This window comes from Oryzias latipes, chromosome 17 (genome assembly GCF_053564925.1).
Source record: "Oryzias latipes strain Hd-rR chromosome 17, Olatipes_Hd-rR_3.1".
Lineage (NCBI taxonomy): Eukaryota > Metazoa > Chordata > Actinopteri > Beloniformes > Adrianichthyidae > Oryzias > Oryzias latipes.
This window is the reverse complement of record NC_136253.1, coordinates 33,179,445-33,192,754: the sequence shown is the minus strand read 5'-3', so window position 1 is coordinate 33,192,754 and position 13,310 is coordinate 33,179,445. Positions and strand designations below refer to the sequence as shown.

At 42.0% G+C, this 13,310-nt stretch overlaps 1 protein-coding gene and 1 long non-coding RNA gene across 5 annotated transcripts; one reads left to right on the top strand and one right to left on the bottom strand.

Moving 5' to 3' along the window:
* Positions 1-348: 348 nt before the first annotated feature.
* Positions 349-5,383, bottom strand: gata6 (GATA binding protein 6). 4 transcript variants are annotated; one of them, XM_011487028.3, is made up of 7 exons: positions 5,203-5,383; positions 3,770-4,661; positions 3,245-3,417; positions 2,485-2,610; positions 2,309-2,396; positions 2,149-2,234; positions 349-1,821 (listed from the first exon to the last, which is right to left on the bottom strand). In XM_011487028.3, the coding sequence occupies exons 2-7, from the start codon at positions 4,602-4,604 to the stop codon at positions 1,660-1,662; spliced, it is 1,470 nt and encodes a 489-aa protein (XP_011485330.1). In that variant the 5' UTR covers positions 4,605-4,661; positions 5,203-5,383; the 3' UTR covers positions 349-1,659. The 4 variants fall into 4 exon arrangements, with proteins under 4 accessions (XP_011485330.1, XP_020566844.1, XP_011485328.1 ...); XM_020711185.3 differs by having other exon boundaries at positions 3,770-4,627; positions 5,203-5,329; XM_011487026.4 differs by lacking the exon at positions 5,203-5,383 and adding an exon at positions 4,751-4,904.
* A 779-nt stretch (positions 5,384-6,162) lies between these two features.
* On the top strand, positions 6,163-12,551 carry LOC105356278 (uncharacterized). Its single transcript, XR_910483.3, has 4 exons — positions 6,163-6,342; positions 6,862-6,978; positions 7,059-7,259; positions 10,413-12,551. It is a non-coding gene; the product is annotated as an uncharacterized LOC105356278 (long non-coding RNA).
* The last annotated feature ends 759 nt before the right edge of the window (positions 12,552-13,310 follow it).

Sequence of the window (13,310 nt, the reverse complement as noted above, 5' to 3'; positions counted from 1 at the left end):
CCAGGAAGAAGAAAGGCTTGTTTTAATAAACATAAGCGCTTGATGGAAGGAAGAAAACCTCCCAGAAAAGCAAGAAACTGTAAGCATATTTTTTTGTCTTAACGTAGGACTTTTATATTCAGAGCCAAACGTGACAACAATTTTACTTTTACTGGGAATTTTTCTCTACCTCCCAACCGTGAAAGTATTTAAGAAGTTCAGCAAAGAATAAAACAGGGAGTGTGAGCACGGAATGACGCATTGAGAAGAATGTGTGCGAGTCCAACATCGTGGTTCCTTCCCATAAATTCCAAACTCTGAAGCCTAAATGTATGTCCTCCTGTTGAACAAAACGTCTTCAAACCTATGGGCATTAACAGAAGAATTTATTGGGCTGAATTTAAAGGAAATAATCTCTGGTGAAAGGAAAAAACAAAAAAACATCCAAAAATAAAAACATCAAATTTCAGGAAATAAATAAGTCTGGAAAAGTGAATGACATAAAGAGCGGAATTGTAAAATAAAGAAAAGAAAAAGGCCTTGAGTTGTGTCAAGGTTCCCATGTAACTCAACGTTTCACCTCTTTTCTGACCCCCCCTACAATGACAACAATGAGGAGATCCAAACACTTGCCATGTTTTTCCAGCTGAGCTGCGATTTTTATCCCACTCGAGGTGCACTGATGAACACACTGTCTCTAGCAGGTTTCCATTTCGTCTTTACAGCCATCAATCACAGTCATCCCAGGTTGAATTTGTTCAGAAGTGGCCTCTCTCTCCACTCTGATCTTATTTACAGTGAAGCAACATGTCAAACAGACAGAGTTCAAAGTGAGGCAGTAGAAACACATGAGACCTGCAGCTTTCTGAGTGTGCGCTTTGTTCCAAAAAAGCCATGCAGCTGCTTTACATGCCAGACAGAAGTACCTTCATCTCCCCCCGACAGTTGACAAGGCCTCCGTTTGCAAAAGGAGCCCAAAGGATTTGATTATTTGCGATTTTCGTAGTAAACGATTAACCGACAAGAACACTACATGAACATTTATACCCTGTTTAAACCAAGCTTCAGTCACACAGTAAGAGCTTTCAGCGTGCAGATTCACCACTTCCGCATCACAAAGAAAAACAAGAAGACTTCACAATCAATGACCTTCTACTCTATTTTGATATCTTTATTAACAATCATAGCCATATTCTCAACAATGGAAGATTTATAAATATATTTTGGTTTTGATTTGTCAAAGTTGTCTCTGCACTCTGATTCCAGTTGTGGAAAAAAAAAATCTAAAATCTAAAAGTCCAAAGCACTGTTTAACAATCAACAGCTTTTTCTTCAGCCAGGAAATCCATTATGTACACAGTGGCTTTGTTTGAAAAACCCAGTTCAGGTTCGGTGCCACAAAACGGAGAGATCAGAGCAAACAGCAGATCCAGAAACCATCCACCATCCAGGCCGCATGCTCAATCATCTGGCCCGGTTCCATTTACTGCTGGGTTTTTTTTTTTCTTCTTTTGGTCTGCTTTAGCAACAAGGCTCCCAAATCCAGGATACTCCACGCTTGGTTTAGGCAACGAGAACTCTCTGCTCCATGTTAGGGCTGAGATTGTCTCTATACATCCACGAGATGCAGCATCCAGACGGAAGGGGAGGGAATTTTTGTCCACAAATGAACCGAAATGTTCACGCTAAAGCCATGGGGCACCATGGTTCGCCTCTAACTGAAGCTACATCTGAGGACTGGGTCAAGCCCACGCTAGTGTACAGGCTGTCCTGTCCTGGGTACTTCACAGCCGAGCCTGAGCCTGTTCCCTCTCCAGGGCTGGACAGCACGGACGAACTGACCTGCAGAAGCAGCAGAGCGTTAGGCGGGAGCAGAGCTGACGTGTATGCAAGGTGTTGAGCAGCTGGGAGAGTGGCTCATCTTTTGGCCAACATGCCTCTAGCATGGAGCTAAAGAACAGCACCAGTTCCCCAGAGACGGGAAGGTCAACTTTACTGGAACAAACTCTGACAGTGTCATTCCCATGAAGCGTGGGCGAGACTTTCCAGCAATTTATCATGTCACACTAATTAAAATTAGAAAAATGTGCAACTTTTACTTGCTTTTGTGGTTTTGTTTGGTTGATTTATTTTTAAATTCTAATTAAATTAGATGTAATATTCTCCTACCTGTCCAGTAGGAGAACTGTTCTTGGAGCAGTCTTCAGAATTCGATGAGGACGTGGATGTGGGAGTCATCGAGACCGAGTTATTGCCTAAAAAACAAAAATGTTTTCTTTCAACTCTAATTTAAAATAATAAAATAGAGACATAAAGACCAGTGTCTCACCTGAGGATCCTTTAGTTTTACTCAAAGTTTTGGGTTTTCTTTTTCTTGTCTGGATGCCTTCTTTCTTCATGGCAAGGGGCCGAGGTACCTGCACAACCAAGTTTTTTTTTAATTTAGCCAATAGTTAGGCAGAAAAACAACATTTTTAATAAATTGAGAGTTAAGTCTGAGCTCACCCCGTGCAGTTTTGTGTAGAGTCCGCAGGCGTTACACACCGGCTCCCCCTCCGCGTTTCTGCGCCACAGGGTGGTCGTGCTGGTTTGGCAGTTGGCGCAGGACAGGCCGATCCTCCTGGAGGTTGACTGGTGACAGAAATACAAAACAAGTCATTGAAAAGATATAACTCCGTGAATCACGCGCAGAAGTCTTGCGCTTGGGTTTATTTTTAAAATCTGGATTTTACTCATTACAGCTGACTTTGAATTATTTAAACCCTATTTTTAAATATAGAACCCTGTTTCCATTGTTATAACATTTTAAGAGGCTTTCGCTTTTCTTATTTTCTCTAACTTCCTGGTAAATAATGTGCGTAATGGCACCAGGGAACATTTAGCCTCTTTTGACGCCTCCTCAGATTTAATTATCCAGCAGACAGGCGGGAAATAATCCAATCAAGCCTCTCTTCTAAATTAATAAATATTCATCACTTTTGATTCAATTTTGGTTTAAACATTTCATTAAACCAATATTTTTCCACGGCAAACAATCTTTGAAATTCATCCATTTTTATGTGACCCACGATCATTTTAAAGTATCAAATTTTATTAGATGTTATAAACATTTGTGTTTTTGGCAAATTAAAGTCTAAAGTGAAAGGTCCATGAGTCAGACGTCTTCTGGTGCCTTTAGATGAATATCATCCGCGATAACCTCGACCCTTTGTTTAAAACAATTAGGCAGGAAATTGAGCGCGTAAGTGGTCCCCTGTCTCCTCACCGTGCGCTTCTGCGGTTTAATTAATGGCCGGCTCAGCCCATTCATTTTGCTGTAGAGGCCGCAGGCGTTGCAGAGAAAGTGGCCCGTGCCGTCGCGCCTCCACAGCGGCGTGGAGATGGAGCCGCAGTTCACGCACTCCCGGCTCTCCCCCATGTCGTCGAGGATGTCTGAAACTGACAGCAAACACAGTTTAGTGAAGAACCCAGTTTTCATTTTTGGTTTTTTAGGTTATTTATTTTTATGTAAATATTATATATTTAAGAATGATTTTTATTGGACCCAAAAAACATTATTTGAATTGCTCTGCGCACATTTGGAAATGTGGTCAAACTTTATATTTTTTTTTAACTTAATTAAATTTTGTGAAACAAATTTTGTGTTTTCAAATGCGGACATATTTGTCACTTTTTGTCTACAAAAAAACTTTTAGTGGTTGCTCAATATTTTTATGAAAGCTTTTGATTTTGACATCAAACTGAAAAAATATGTGAGTAAATAATTTACTTCTTATTATTTTTTGTTTACCTCCGTTTGGTCCTCGGATTAGGGGCGCGCCTCTGCTCTGCAGGGTGTGCAGCATGGTGTTGTCGAAAGGCCCCCCGGTCCACGGTGAGGGCAGCTGGGGGGCAACATAGGGGGAGTATGGGCTGGTGTAAGTCCCACTGAGGGGGCGGGAGAGGCCGTACTGGTCCCTGCCGCTCACGTTCAGCGTGTTGCCGTAGCTGCTGTCCCGGGGCGTCCCGTTGTTCATGGGCGGACTGGGGGGGTAGTGGAAGCGGCTGGAGGCGTGCGGGCTGCCGCTGCTGTAGGATGGGCTCTCCGGGGCGGACTGGGACCACACCGAGTGGCTGCTGACCGCGTGGCTGGTCTGAGCCGACCCGCTGGCCTGCAGGTAGGACAGGCTCGGAATCATGGGGTTCACGCGGGAGCTGGGCACGTACACGGGGGAGTTGGGGTTGGAGTGCATATAACCAGCGGAGGATGAATCATATCCAGCCTGGCTCTGCGCAGCCGCGATGGCCAGCGTCTGGTACATGTCGGTAGGGTCCACCAGCAGGCTGGCTTTGTGCGCTCCTGCGGACAGGACGAGTTTGCTTCCCTGATCCAAATCCGTAAACAGCGGGATGTCCTCGGTGCTCAAAGGGTTGGTGTGGTGTCCGAAGTGAAGGTAGGAGTGTAGTGACCTGCTGTCCGAGCGCCGGTGCCCCAGTGCGTCCAGCTCGCTCGGGGGAGTCCTCAGGTCATCCGAAGGGGGCCCGTCCCGTCTGTCACCGGACAGGTAGGTCTGCTCAGCCGGCGAGCCTGGGCTGCTGGATACTTCTCGCTTGACCATGGACCAGCTGTGTTCACCCAGGTCCATCCAGGAGCACTTTCCATACACCGCTGGGGTAATAAAAAAAGAGCGGAGAGTTCTACCCTGTAACAACAAGATTTGGAGCAATCAGACGACGAGGAATCCGCGTTTATGGAGGATTTCCAAACATCCAAAAATTAATCACCACGCGCCTGGAAATCACCGTCTACTGAACCTTCTTTCATCTTTGGATGAACTAACCATCGCTGCTAAACTAAGGAGAACGCGCGTGAGTTCTCCCCGCGTGGCCTGGGTGTCATCCTTCTGCGCTCTGCAGCACTGACTGCCATTCTCTGACCAAGCGCTCTTAAGAGACTCCGCTCCATCCGCGTCAAATTCCCATCCTCCCACACGCGCGCACACATGCACACACAGGTTTACTCGCACAAAGCAGATAGGAAACAAAACGCAATATGTCTTCACAGCAAAAGAGATAACTGTTTGATAAGGATGAGATGAGATAAGGGACGAGAGGCAGGCTGCACGGTGGGCGATAAAACTATTCTCCGAAACGCTTCGCTCGCCGCCTCACGGCCAGATGTTTGGAGAGCGACGGTCAGTCCGGAGACGCGGAGGAAAAAAAATGCGCTTTTTCAGAACCTACCTGCTAAGCTGAGGGCCATAAGTCGCACGCAAAGATCCCAAAAGTGCGCCGCCGCTTCTCTTGGAAGTAATGGGAAGTGTTTGCGCGATCTTACGGGGTTTATGAGAGGAGGCGCTTCTGGTGGCCGCGGCCGCTGGAGGCGGACCAATCGTGTGGAGAGTGGAGAGGCTGGAAACGCAGTGGGGGTGCCAGCCTGCGAGCTCCTCCAATCAATCACACCGAGGGACGAAGCGGAAAAAAGAAAAAGAAAATCCGATCACGCCTGAAACTTTGAGTAATTTGAAAAAAACGTCGTGCGTAACGGAGAATGTGAACAGTTGGAGCAAAAGATGGAGCTCCACCCTGCCCCGTCTGTCGTCCTTTACCTGCCACTCCTGATTGATTATTAATAAAATGTGTTGTTTTGAGGAATCTGTGCTGCAGATCCGCCATGCTAAAAGGCTGTTGCCACACCTGGGCCTCTCCATGAATGAGCTAAAATGCCCTTTTGGAAACAATTTCACATTTGTCAGATATGAATCTGCTCAAAACTGTGAAAGTGGCTGGATTGAAGATTTCTTTTCATAACATTCGTGCTTTTTATTCGATTTAATAAAAAGAAAATCCACTTAGATGAGGCGTTTTTTTCCCGTCACTCTCTGCTCTGATCAATGATCAATAAATCCTTCCATTTAATTGGTTTATTTAAGCTCAGGCTCAGCTGCAGGCCCGACCTGCTTTGGACCGGCGTTGATTCGTTCAGGCTGAATATGCTAATGAGGCAGGGGAGCCAAAGAAGAGAGGTGTCAATTAAATCACGCGCTCATTCGCAGCCCCTTCATCACAGCCGCTGCTACATCTGTCTGATAGCGGAGGGCTCGGAATGACTGCAGGGAGGAGGCAGAGCCGAAATCCCCCAGTTTCTACTCCCCTCTGTGTTTGTTCCACTCAGAAAAACTGAATCATGTGAGCAAAATTCCTGTTTCTTTGTGTTGAAGCTGCTGGAGCAGCCATGACACGTTCCTCCAAGCATCCTCCATGGCTTCTCTCTCTCTCTTTTGTTTTGTTTGTTGTAGGAGTTAATGATGCTCTCTCTGTATGGAAATCCCATTTTCTTCAGCTGGGTCTGTCACTTTGACCACTGACCTCCAGTTTCTCAAGGTTTGCTTTGCTTTTGTTCTACGTTTTCAGGGGAAAATGCCGTTTTTGTGATGTTGTTTTCTTGAGGGACATTTTTGAAAGGGAAACTACGTTTAAAAGTGAATATTAAAAGGTTTATTTATCGATTCTTTTGATCTAAGAGCTCATTTCATTCATTTAAGTACACAATTAATGAAAGAATTGATCTTTTTATTCCAATGTCTTAACCTTTCACTGCCCGCTCAACCAAAGCACATTTGTTGTGTGTGTTACTCTCTCAAAGCAACAAGCAGAAGAAAAACGTTTATTTCTTTCGGATTTTGTCTTAATTGGAGTTAAATGGTTGATTGGGGTGAGACCAAATAAGTCAAAATGATCACATTTGATTTATTTGCTAACTGCATCACTGCTCTTTTGTTAAAAACAAAAAGGGACACTTGGATTTTTAATAAAAGAAATGCGCTCAAATCTGCGTAAATTTCCCATAAAAGCATGTTGAATTCTATTTTAGTTTAAACATGAAACTTGTTTCATATCCAGATTGAGTCTTTTTGGTGCCTGACGCATCTGCGCTCCTGTGGATCCAGAGGGGTTTTATCTTGTGCGCTACTGTCCCTCATCCCATCTGCCTGCAGCCTGGGAGCAGTTGTCAGGAAGGTGTGAGAGAACAAAATCCTGTTGTGTGTGTGTGTCTGTGTGTGTTTTTTCACCTTGCCCTACTTCTCTAACCTATGCAGCCAGCAGCCACCCGCCATCCCACCCCTTACCCCTGAACGCAAAGCCCCGACTTGATGAATGAGGTGTTTTCGCAGAAATGTCAAAGTGTGCTGCTCGGACACCCGGAGCCTGTGAGGAGAAGTGGCAGGACGCCGCGCTGTCTCCACGTTTATCCAGACAGACAGAGGCCGCGCGCGCCTGCGGGACGGCTGTCAGCGGAGGTACAGACACACAGGCGGAATGTCATTAGCTTTATCACAAACAAGACTTTCTCCCGAAAGGACTGAAAGAAAACACACCACACACGGAACAGAAGAGGGATTTTCAAAATAATAGCAACAATCATTTATCCAGGATATCATATTTTTCATATTATCTGTTCTAGAAATGTAAAGGATGACCCTCTGCAGGGCCTTTCGAAATTCCGAGCGCCGTTTTCCCGCCTTAGATCAAAGTGAGAACAAAATTGATTGATTAAATATACATTCATCCAATAACTCATTACCATGACTTATTAGGCGCGTCATCACACCGTTTGTCACCTCCCCAGGAGGTGCAGCAGAGGGAGTGGAACACGCTCCAATCATGAGAAACGAGCGCCCAATCCGGAAGCGCGTGACCATAGATCATCTTGTTCACCGCGAGCATTTTCTCCGCGTGCCAAACATAATGAGGTGTGTTTTTATGCAAAGCTGCAGCGGAGAATCAACCCTGTTTTCTCCTGCTATTCTTTTTTAAAGAAACGTTTTAATGTTACAGCCCCATAAATATTAAATGATCAAAAATAAATACATTTCATAAAAGATTTTTGCATATTTCCTTGAAAGGCATGTTTACAATTGCTTTTCAAAAACGAAAGGGAGCATTTTAAATGGCGTGTGAGTAAAATAAAATTAAAATAAAACAATTAAAACATTTTTTATGCAACATTTGAGAAAATAAAACATAGGTCAATTTTGTTCTTTATGAGTTATACATTCTTATCATTTTAAACTTTAGGAAATTCAAATAATTCCTCAATTCTCAGAAGTCTGTGCAAGCTTTGCTTTGAAATGATTTTCCAAAATGTGTCACACGTTCAAAAAGTTTTTTTTACATTATTATTCTTTAGCCTTTCTGCCAGAGCTTACATTTAATGCAAATAAAAACAAATAAAATTAGCTTTTCGAAATAAACACCTTGTAAATATACGGGTTTCATTTGTCATTCGTCTTTTGCATCATGAGAAAAGGTTCTGAAAGTCTTCCTTTCATAAATTATTCACATCAAATGTGAGACCGACTTCCTACATTTACAGCCTCCAGCTCCCACAACCTGTGAAATCTATTTACTTCCATTTTTATGGACGCCGCCGTTAAGTTTTATCCCTTTTTTTCTCTGTCTTCCACTGAATGGAAGCCTGTCCGCGGCTGCCGCAAACGCTGCTGGGAAGCCGCGCGCAGCCGCAGACTCTCCTGCGTAAAGTGGTAGATGATTAAACGGGTCACGGCAGGTGTAAACGCAACCTTTGCCATTTCGGACGCGAACCGTCCTTTGCGTCAACGGAACGGCCTGCTCACCTGCGCCGCCGCGCGCGCGGCTCCGGACGGAAGGAGGCGCGCGCGCGCGTTCCTGTTTAGTCTATTGTTAGAAAACGAAGGAGGCGCGTTTATCTGATAGTAGTTTTTGTTTCTTCGGTTTATCAGTCATTGTCATGATGTCGTATCAGCCTGACATAAACCTCAGGGTTCATTTGACCTTTTTCTCTCAACTTTGCCTCCTCATATCACACTTAATGCTTCCATATCGTCATTTATCACCTCACTGCTGTAATCTGCAGCAGCGAGAAGCACCAACTGTAACATTACAGTTAAGGGATAAATCTTTGAAGGGACAAACTTCCCAAAAAAACAAAAACTCTGTAATAATAACACGTTCACACTTTGAGATTTTCCTAGGAAAATGCCACTTAGCAAAAAGTATATACTTGAAGCCTCATTTTATTAAATCATAGCAAGTACAGAGCAGGGGTCTGCAACCTGAGGCGCCTCAAGCATTAGCAATAATTAAATTTACATTCGTTAAACATTTGTGGCTGATAAAGCTTTTACATCTCTGCTGACATAAACTCAAGAGGCCTTGTGGGCTTTCTTACCCATAGAATGCACTGATTTCAAATAAAATGTAAACTTTAAATAAATATTTTATGATAAAAAAATGTTTACAAATAGCTGTACAGAATTGAGTTGCTAAGAAAATAAATGTGTATTTTTTTTGCAAACTATTTCCATTGAATGATACAGCAGGACAGTAGTGTTAAGGTAAACAGCAGTAATAGGGGAGAGGATGGCAGTCCACCAAAACAAACCTAAGAAATTACAAGTGTAAATGTCACTTTTGATTAAAACAATTTAGTGTAGTTCCTTAGGATGACCCTTTGTCTTTTATTTTGAAAGGAAGTCTCTGTCAAAAGTTAAAAAAAAAATCACATTTATAGAAAATGCTTTTCTGTTTTTATTATAAAAACAAATAAAACAAGAAATATAAATTATACGCATTTCAAAAGTAACAATGATACGAGTACTGGTACTTTTTTGAAAGGATTAAAAAAGACTCCTGTTTTGATCGATAAACGCCTAAATAGATCCTTAGAGGTGGCAGACCGCTGCTATAGACCATGTCAGTGACTGAACACTTCGTCAGTCTAAATGGGGGCATTTTAGTGTCTAAAAAGGATGTTTTAGGTTTACTGCCTCATTCAAGTGCACTAAAAGAAATACGTTTTGCCAAGAATGGACAATTTACTGCAAAGAAATGTCCATCAAAGCAAGAAATAGGAAGAAATAGGATCCTTTCTATTTTCTAAGTTCAATCTTTGAACTATAAAGAAGCTTCACTCACATATCTGTCCTTAAAACACTGAAATAATTCAAATAACATAGGGTGCAAAAAATTGTCGCTTGAAATAAAAAGACTGGTGCAACGGGCACAAAGATGAGGGACAGTAAAAAAGGGCAGGGTGAAACTTATTTTACAGAATTATTGACCTTAACTTTATTTTTTCCTCAGTTTCAGTTAGAACATAAACATTTTTTTAGAAGGGCGGAAACATTTTCAGACGATCCCGGTAATAGTTGCAGAAAAAGCCACGTCTTTTTGCAGAAAGCGTGCTTTTATGTTTGCATATCTTTTAAACAAAATGATAAACTTGTCAGTAAAGGATAAAAATGGACTCAATGAGATGAAGAGACTGCAGAAAAGGCAAATTGTGTCACTGATCTTTTTTGCAATTCCTCATCCTAAATGTAGACATCTTAGTTCTTATTCCTAAATTTAACTGACATTTGTGACAGTCTGTGTTTTTGTGAAAACAAATTCTCTTTTTCTTCTTCTAGATTTGTTTGGATCCCCCATTCTCTACTATGTGATGTGACATCAAAGAGGGATCAAGTGCATTTCCACAGACTCCTGAAATCTGTGGAAAACAGAGGCGGTGTTTTTGTTTCCAGGCCAGCGTCTCCATCCTGTGGAGCCAGCCCTTCTCCGTGTGTTTTGTCTCAGGAGAGAAGGTCAGGCCTCCGTGTACACTCTGTGACTTTCCCCGAATCAGCTGTTTGGAGCCTCCGCCTGACAGAAAACAGCCTTGGTCTGAGACAGCGTCACTGATAGCAGAGCGGAGACGCTTCAGGGGTGAGTGGGTGGAGGAGCAGGATGGCTGTTAGGGCACACGGCCGCCCCCGGCGGATACTCTGGTCCAGGCGGAGCGCTGGAGCAGCTGGCAGACCTTGCAGGCCCACTCGTTTTCAAGGTCTGTGCAGGTCTCAGCTTCTTGTTGGGAAGATAGAAAAGCGCAGAGTTTGGAGGCAAAACAATCGTTCGATTGTTACACCATAACCTGAGGGAGGAGATGTGGAAGAGGAGGACAGAACAGGTCTTACAGGCGTTTAAGTAATGGGAGATATCCGCTGGTTGCTCTAATTTCCTGAAACTGTGAGCACTGCCTATCTGAGGAGGACACAAGAATAATATATATATTATAGCTCATCTGGCTGTGGTCTGGGTTATTTGCCCAAAAGGAGCCACCTTTAGGCAAACTGGAAAAACGTCGCCTCCTCCATTGTCACTCAGTCAGTGGATGCAGGGATGTTATTTTCTGTCTGATGACTTTCTCTCCTTAGGGGTTTTCAATCACACCAACAAATCCCTCCATGCCAAAAAAAAGCTTATTAAATATCACAAAAACAATTTTAAAAAAAATAATAATTTGAAAAGAAATTACATTTTAGATACCAAAAAAAAGGAATCAAAATAAGAAATGACACATTTCGGAAATCAAAAGTAACTTCCAGAAATCAAAACTGAAATGTTAAAAAATAAACAAGCACAATAAGAAATGGCAGGTACTACAGGGCATCGCTGATTGGATGATGTTTTTTTTTTTTGTTTTCAAATCTGCCTTTAATGTCTGCATACTAATAAAGGTTTTAGATGGAGTTGATCCCTTCATGCTAAATAACCTTCGGTTGAATTGATGGACAAACGTCATCATCCAGTCAGTGATGTCACCATGTACTTATCTTATAGTTTCTTATTGTCTTAGTTTGAACATTTCATTTTGATTTCTGGAAATTACTTTTGTTTTCTGAAATGCTTTTTTCTTTTTCAAAAATATGTAATGTCACTTTTTCTTATTTGCTTGTTGTGATCTTTACTATGTTTTGCGTTCAGTGATTTGTTGGCGTGATTTGAACTTTAGGGCCACCGTAGGTTTTCTGATCATCTCTCACTTCTGCAGTTTTCAACGTTTTGTTTCAGACAAAACTGATTTTTTATATTTTTGGGGTTGTAGCAGATCAAAAGCTGTAGTTTTTTCTTCAATACCATAATCTTATGTTACAATATATAATGCATGATTTGATTAACAGTATGGTTTGAAATAAATACACAAAAGCAGCTTTTATTCTTGTTCATTAAAAACAAACTTTTGTTTTATATAAAAGAAAAACCCCATAGAGACGCACGGAATTTGTTAGAAGTGTTAACTTCTTTACGCCTGAATTTATTCCAGCTATGAAAAATAAAAATGGTGTTTTTGTGTAAAGTAGATGCTAACTTAAGGCAATTGTGGAGCTAAAGTAGTTTGATGCATATTTGCATAAATAGTGTCAACAAGTTAACATTGAAAAATAAATTCTAGATGTTTTATTCTTAAATATTTTCCCTTTTTAAAATACAATATAATTGAAGAACCAAAGCCTAATAGATTAAAAATTCATTAAAGCCATCTTATAAAATAACAGAATATATTTTCTAATGTTTTGATTTTTTTTTAAATTGGTGTGTAATGTGCAAAAAAATGTGTATAAATGATAAGAAATGTGCAAATAATCAAATAAGAGATTATTTCCTCAGTATTTGAGCCTGTTGCACATGAATTAGTCATCGTCAGTAAATGTAAAATAACGTCTTGAACTGTCTCAAAGGGATGTATAATCTCTTTTTTTGGGATCTTTCAAATAAATATTTGAAATCAACTGCCTCTTTAGCTGACTGTGTTTGGATATTGAGGTCTGATCATCAAAACTCTCAGGAGACTCAACAGGTCGATCGCCATAAACTGAAGTTTAGCTGAAACTAGAACTAAATAAATTCCTGCTGAGCAGAAACTCAGGATGTCGCTCCCTCAACACAAGTGAGAAAACTCCTTTTTTCCCCACAGTTTTCTGAGCGTTACCAACGCCAAAAAAAAAAAAAAATCCTAAAATCTGCTTGAAAACAACACAGGAAGTGGCCATTTGCAAACTTGACCTTCTGTAAATACATTTTGACTTCTCTCAAGTGGAAACTGTGTTCAAAAGTGTGTTTAGCTTTTTCAGCCAGAAGAACAAATAAGTGTGAGATCTGATAAGATTGAAGCTTTATTCAAAAGGGTCTGGAGCTGTGCTGACACAGACAGACGGGCCTGACTTTGCTCCACGACCGCACCGCCTCGCTCTGCTTCTGCATCCCAACACACAAGCGCCCTCCTGCACACATCAGACACAGTCTGTCGGCCTGGCCGTCGCTGCAGGACACAATGACAACATTCAAAAGCAGTCTCTGTGGTATCAGACGACTGCCGGACAGCCGTGCACCTTCCTTCATTCTCCTTCTGCACCAGAGGAGCAGCGGGTCACCGTCTGTGCATGGAGAGCTGCACCAGAAAACGTGGAACTGGTAGAAAGGGTCTTTTGTTTAAATTAAGTTGGGATGTTTTGTTGGTACATTTACATACAGATAGGGTTATAACCCCC

Excerpts from the sequence above, each read along its gene's own strand:
- gata6 (XM_011487026.4), bottom strand. The coding sequence starts at position 4,783 with ATGAAAGAAGGTTCAGTAGACGGTGATTTCCAG. Across the intron at positions 2,611-3,244 it reads TTAAACCGCAGAAGCGCACG|TCAACCTCCAGGAGGATCGG; the intron begins GTGAGGAGACAG and ends TTCTGTCACCAG. Across the intron at positions 2,235-2,308 it reads TAAAACTAAAGGATCCTCAG|GCAATAACTCGGTCTCGATG; the intron begins GTGAGACACTGG and ends TTTGTTTTTTAG.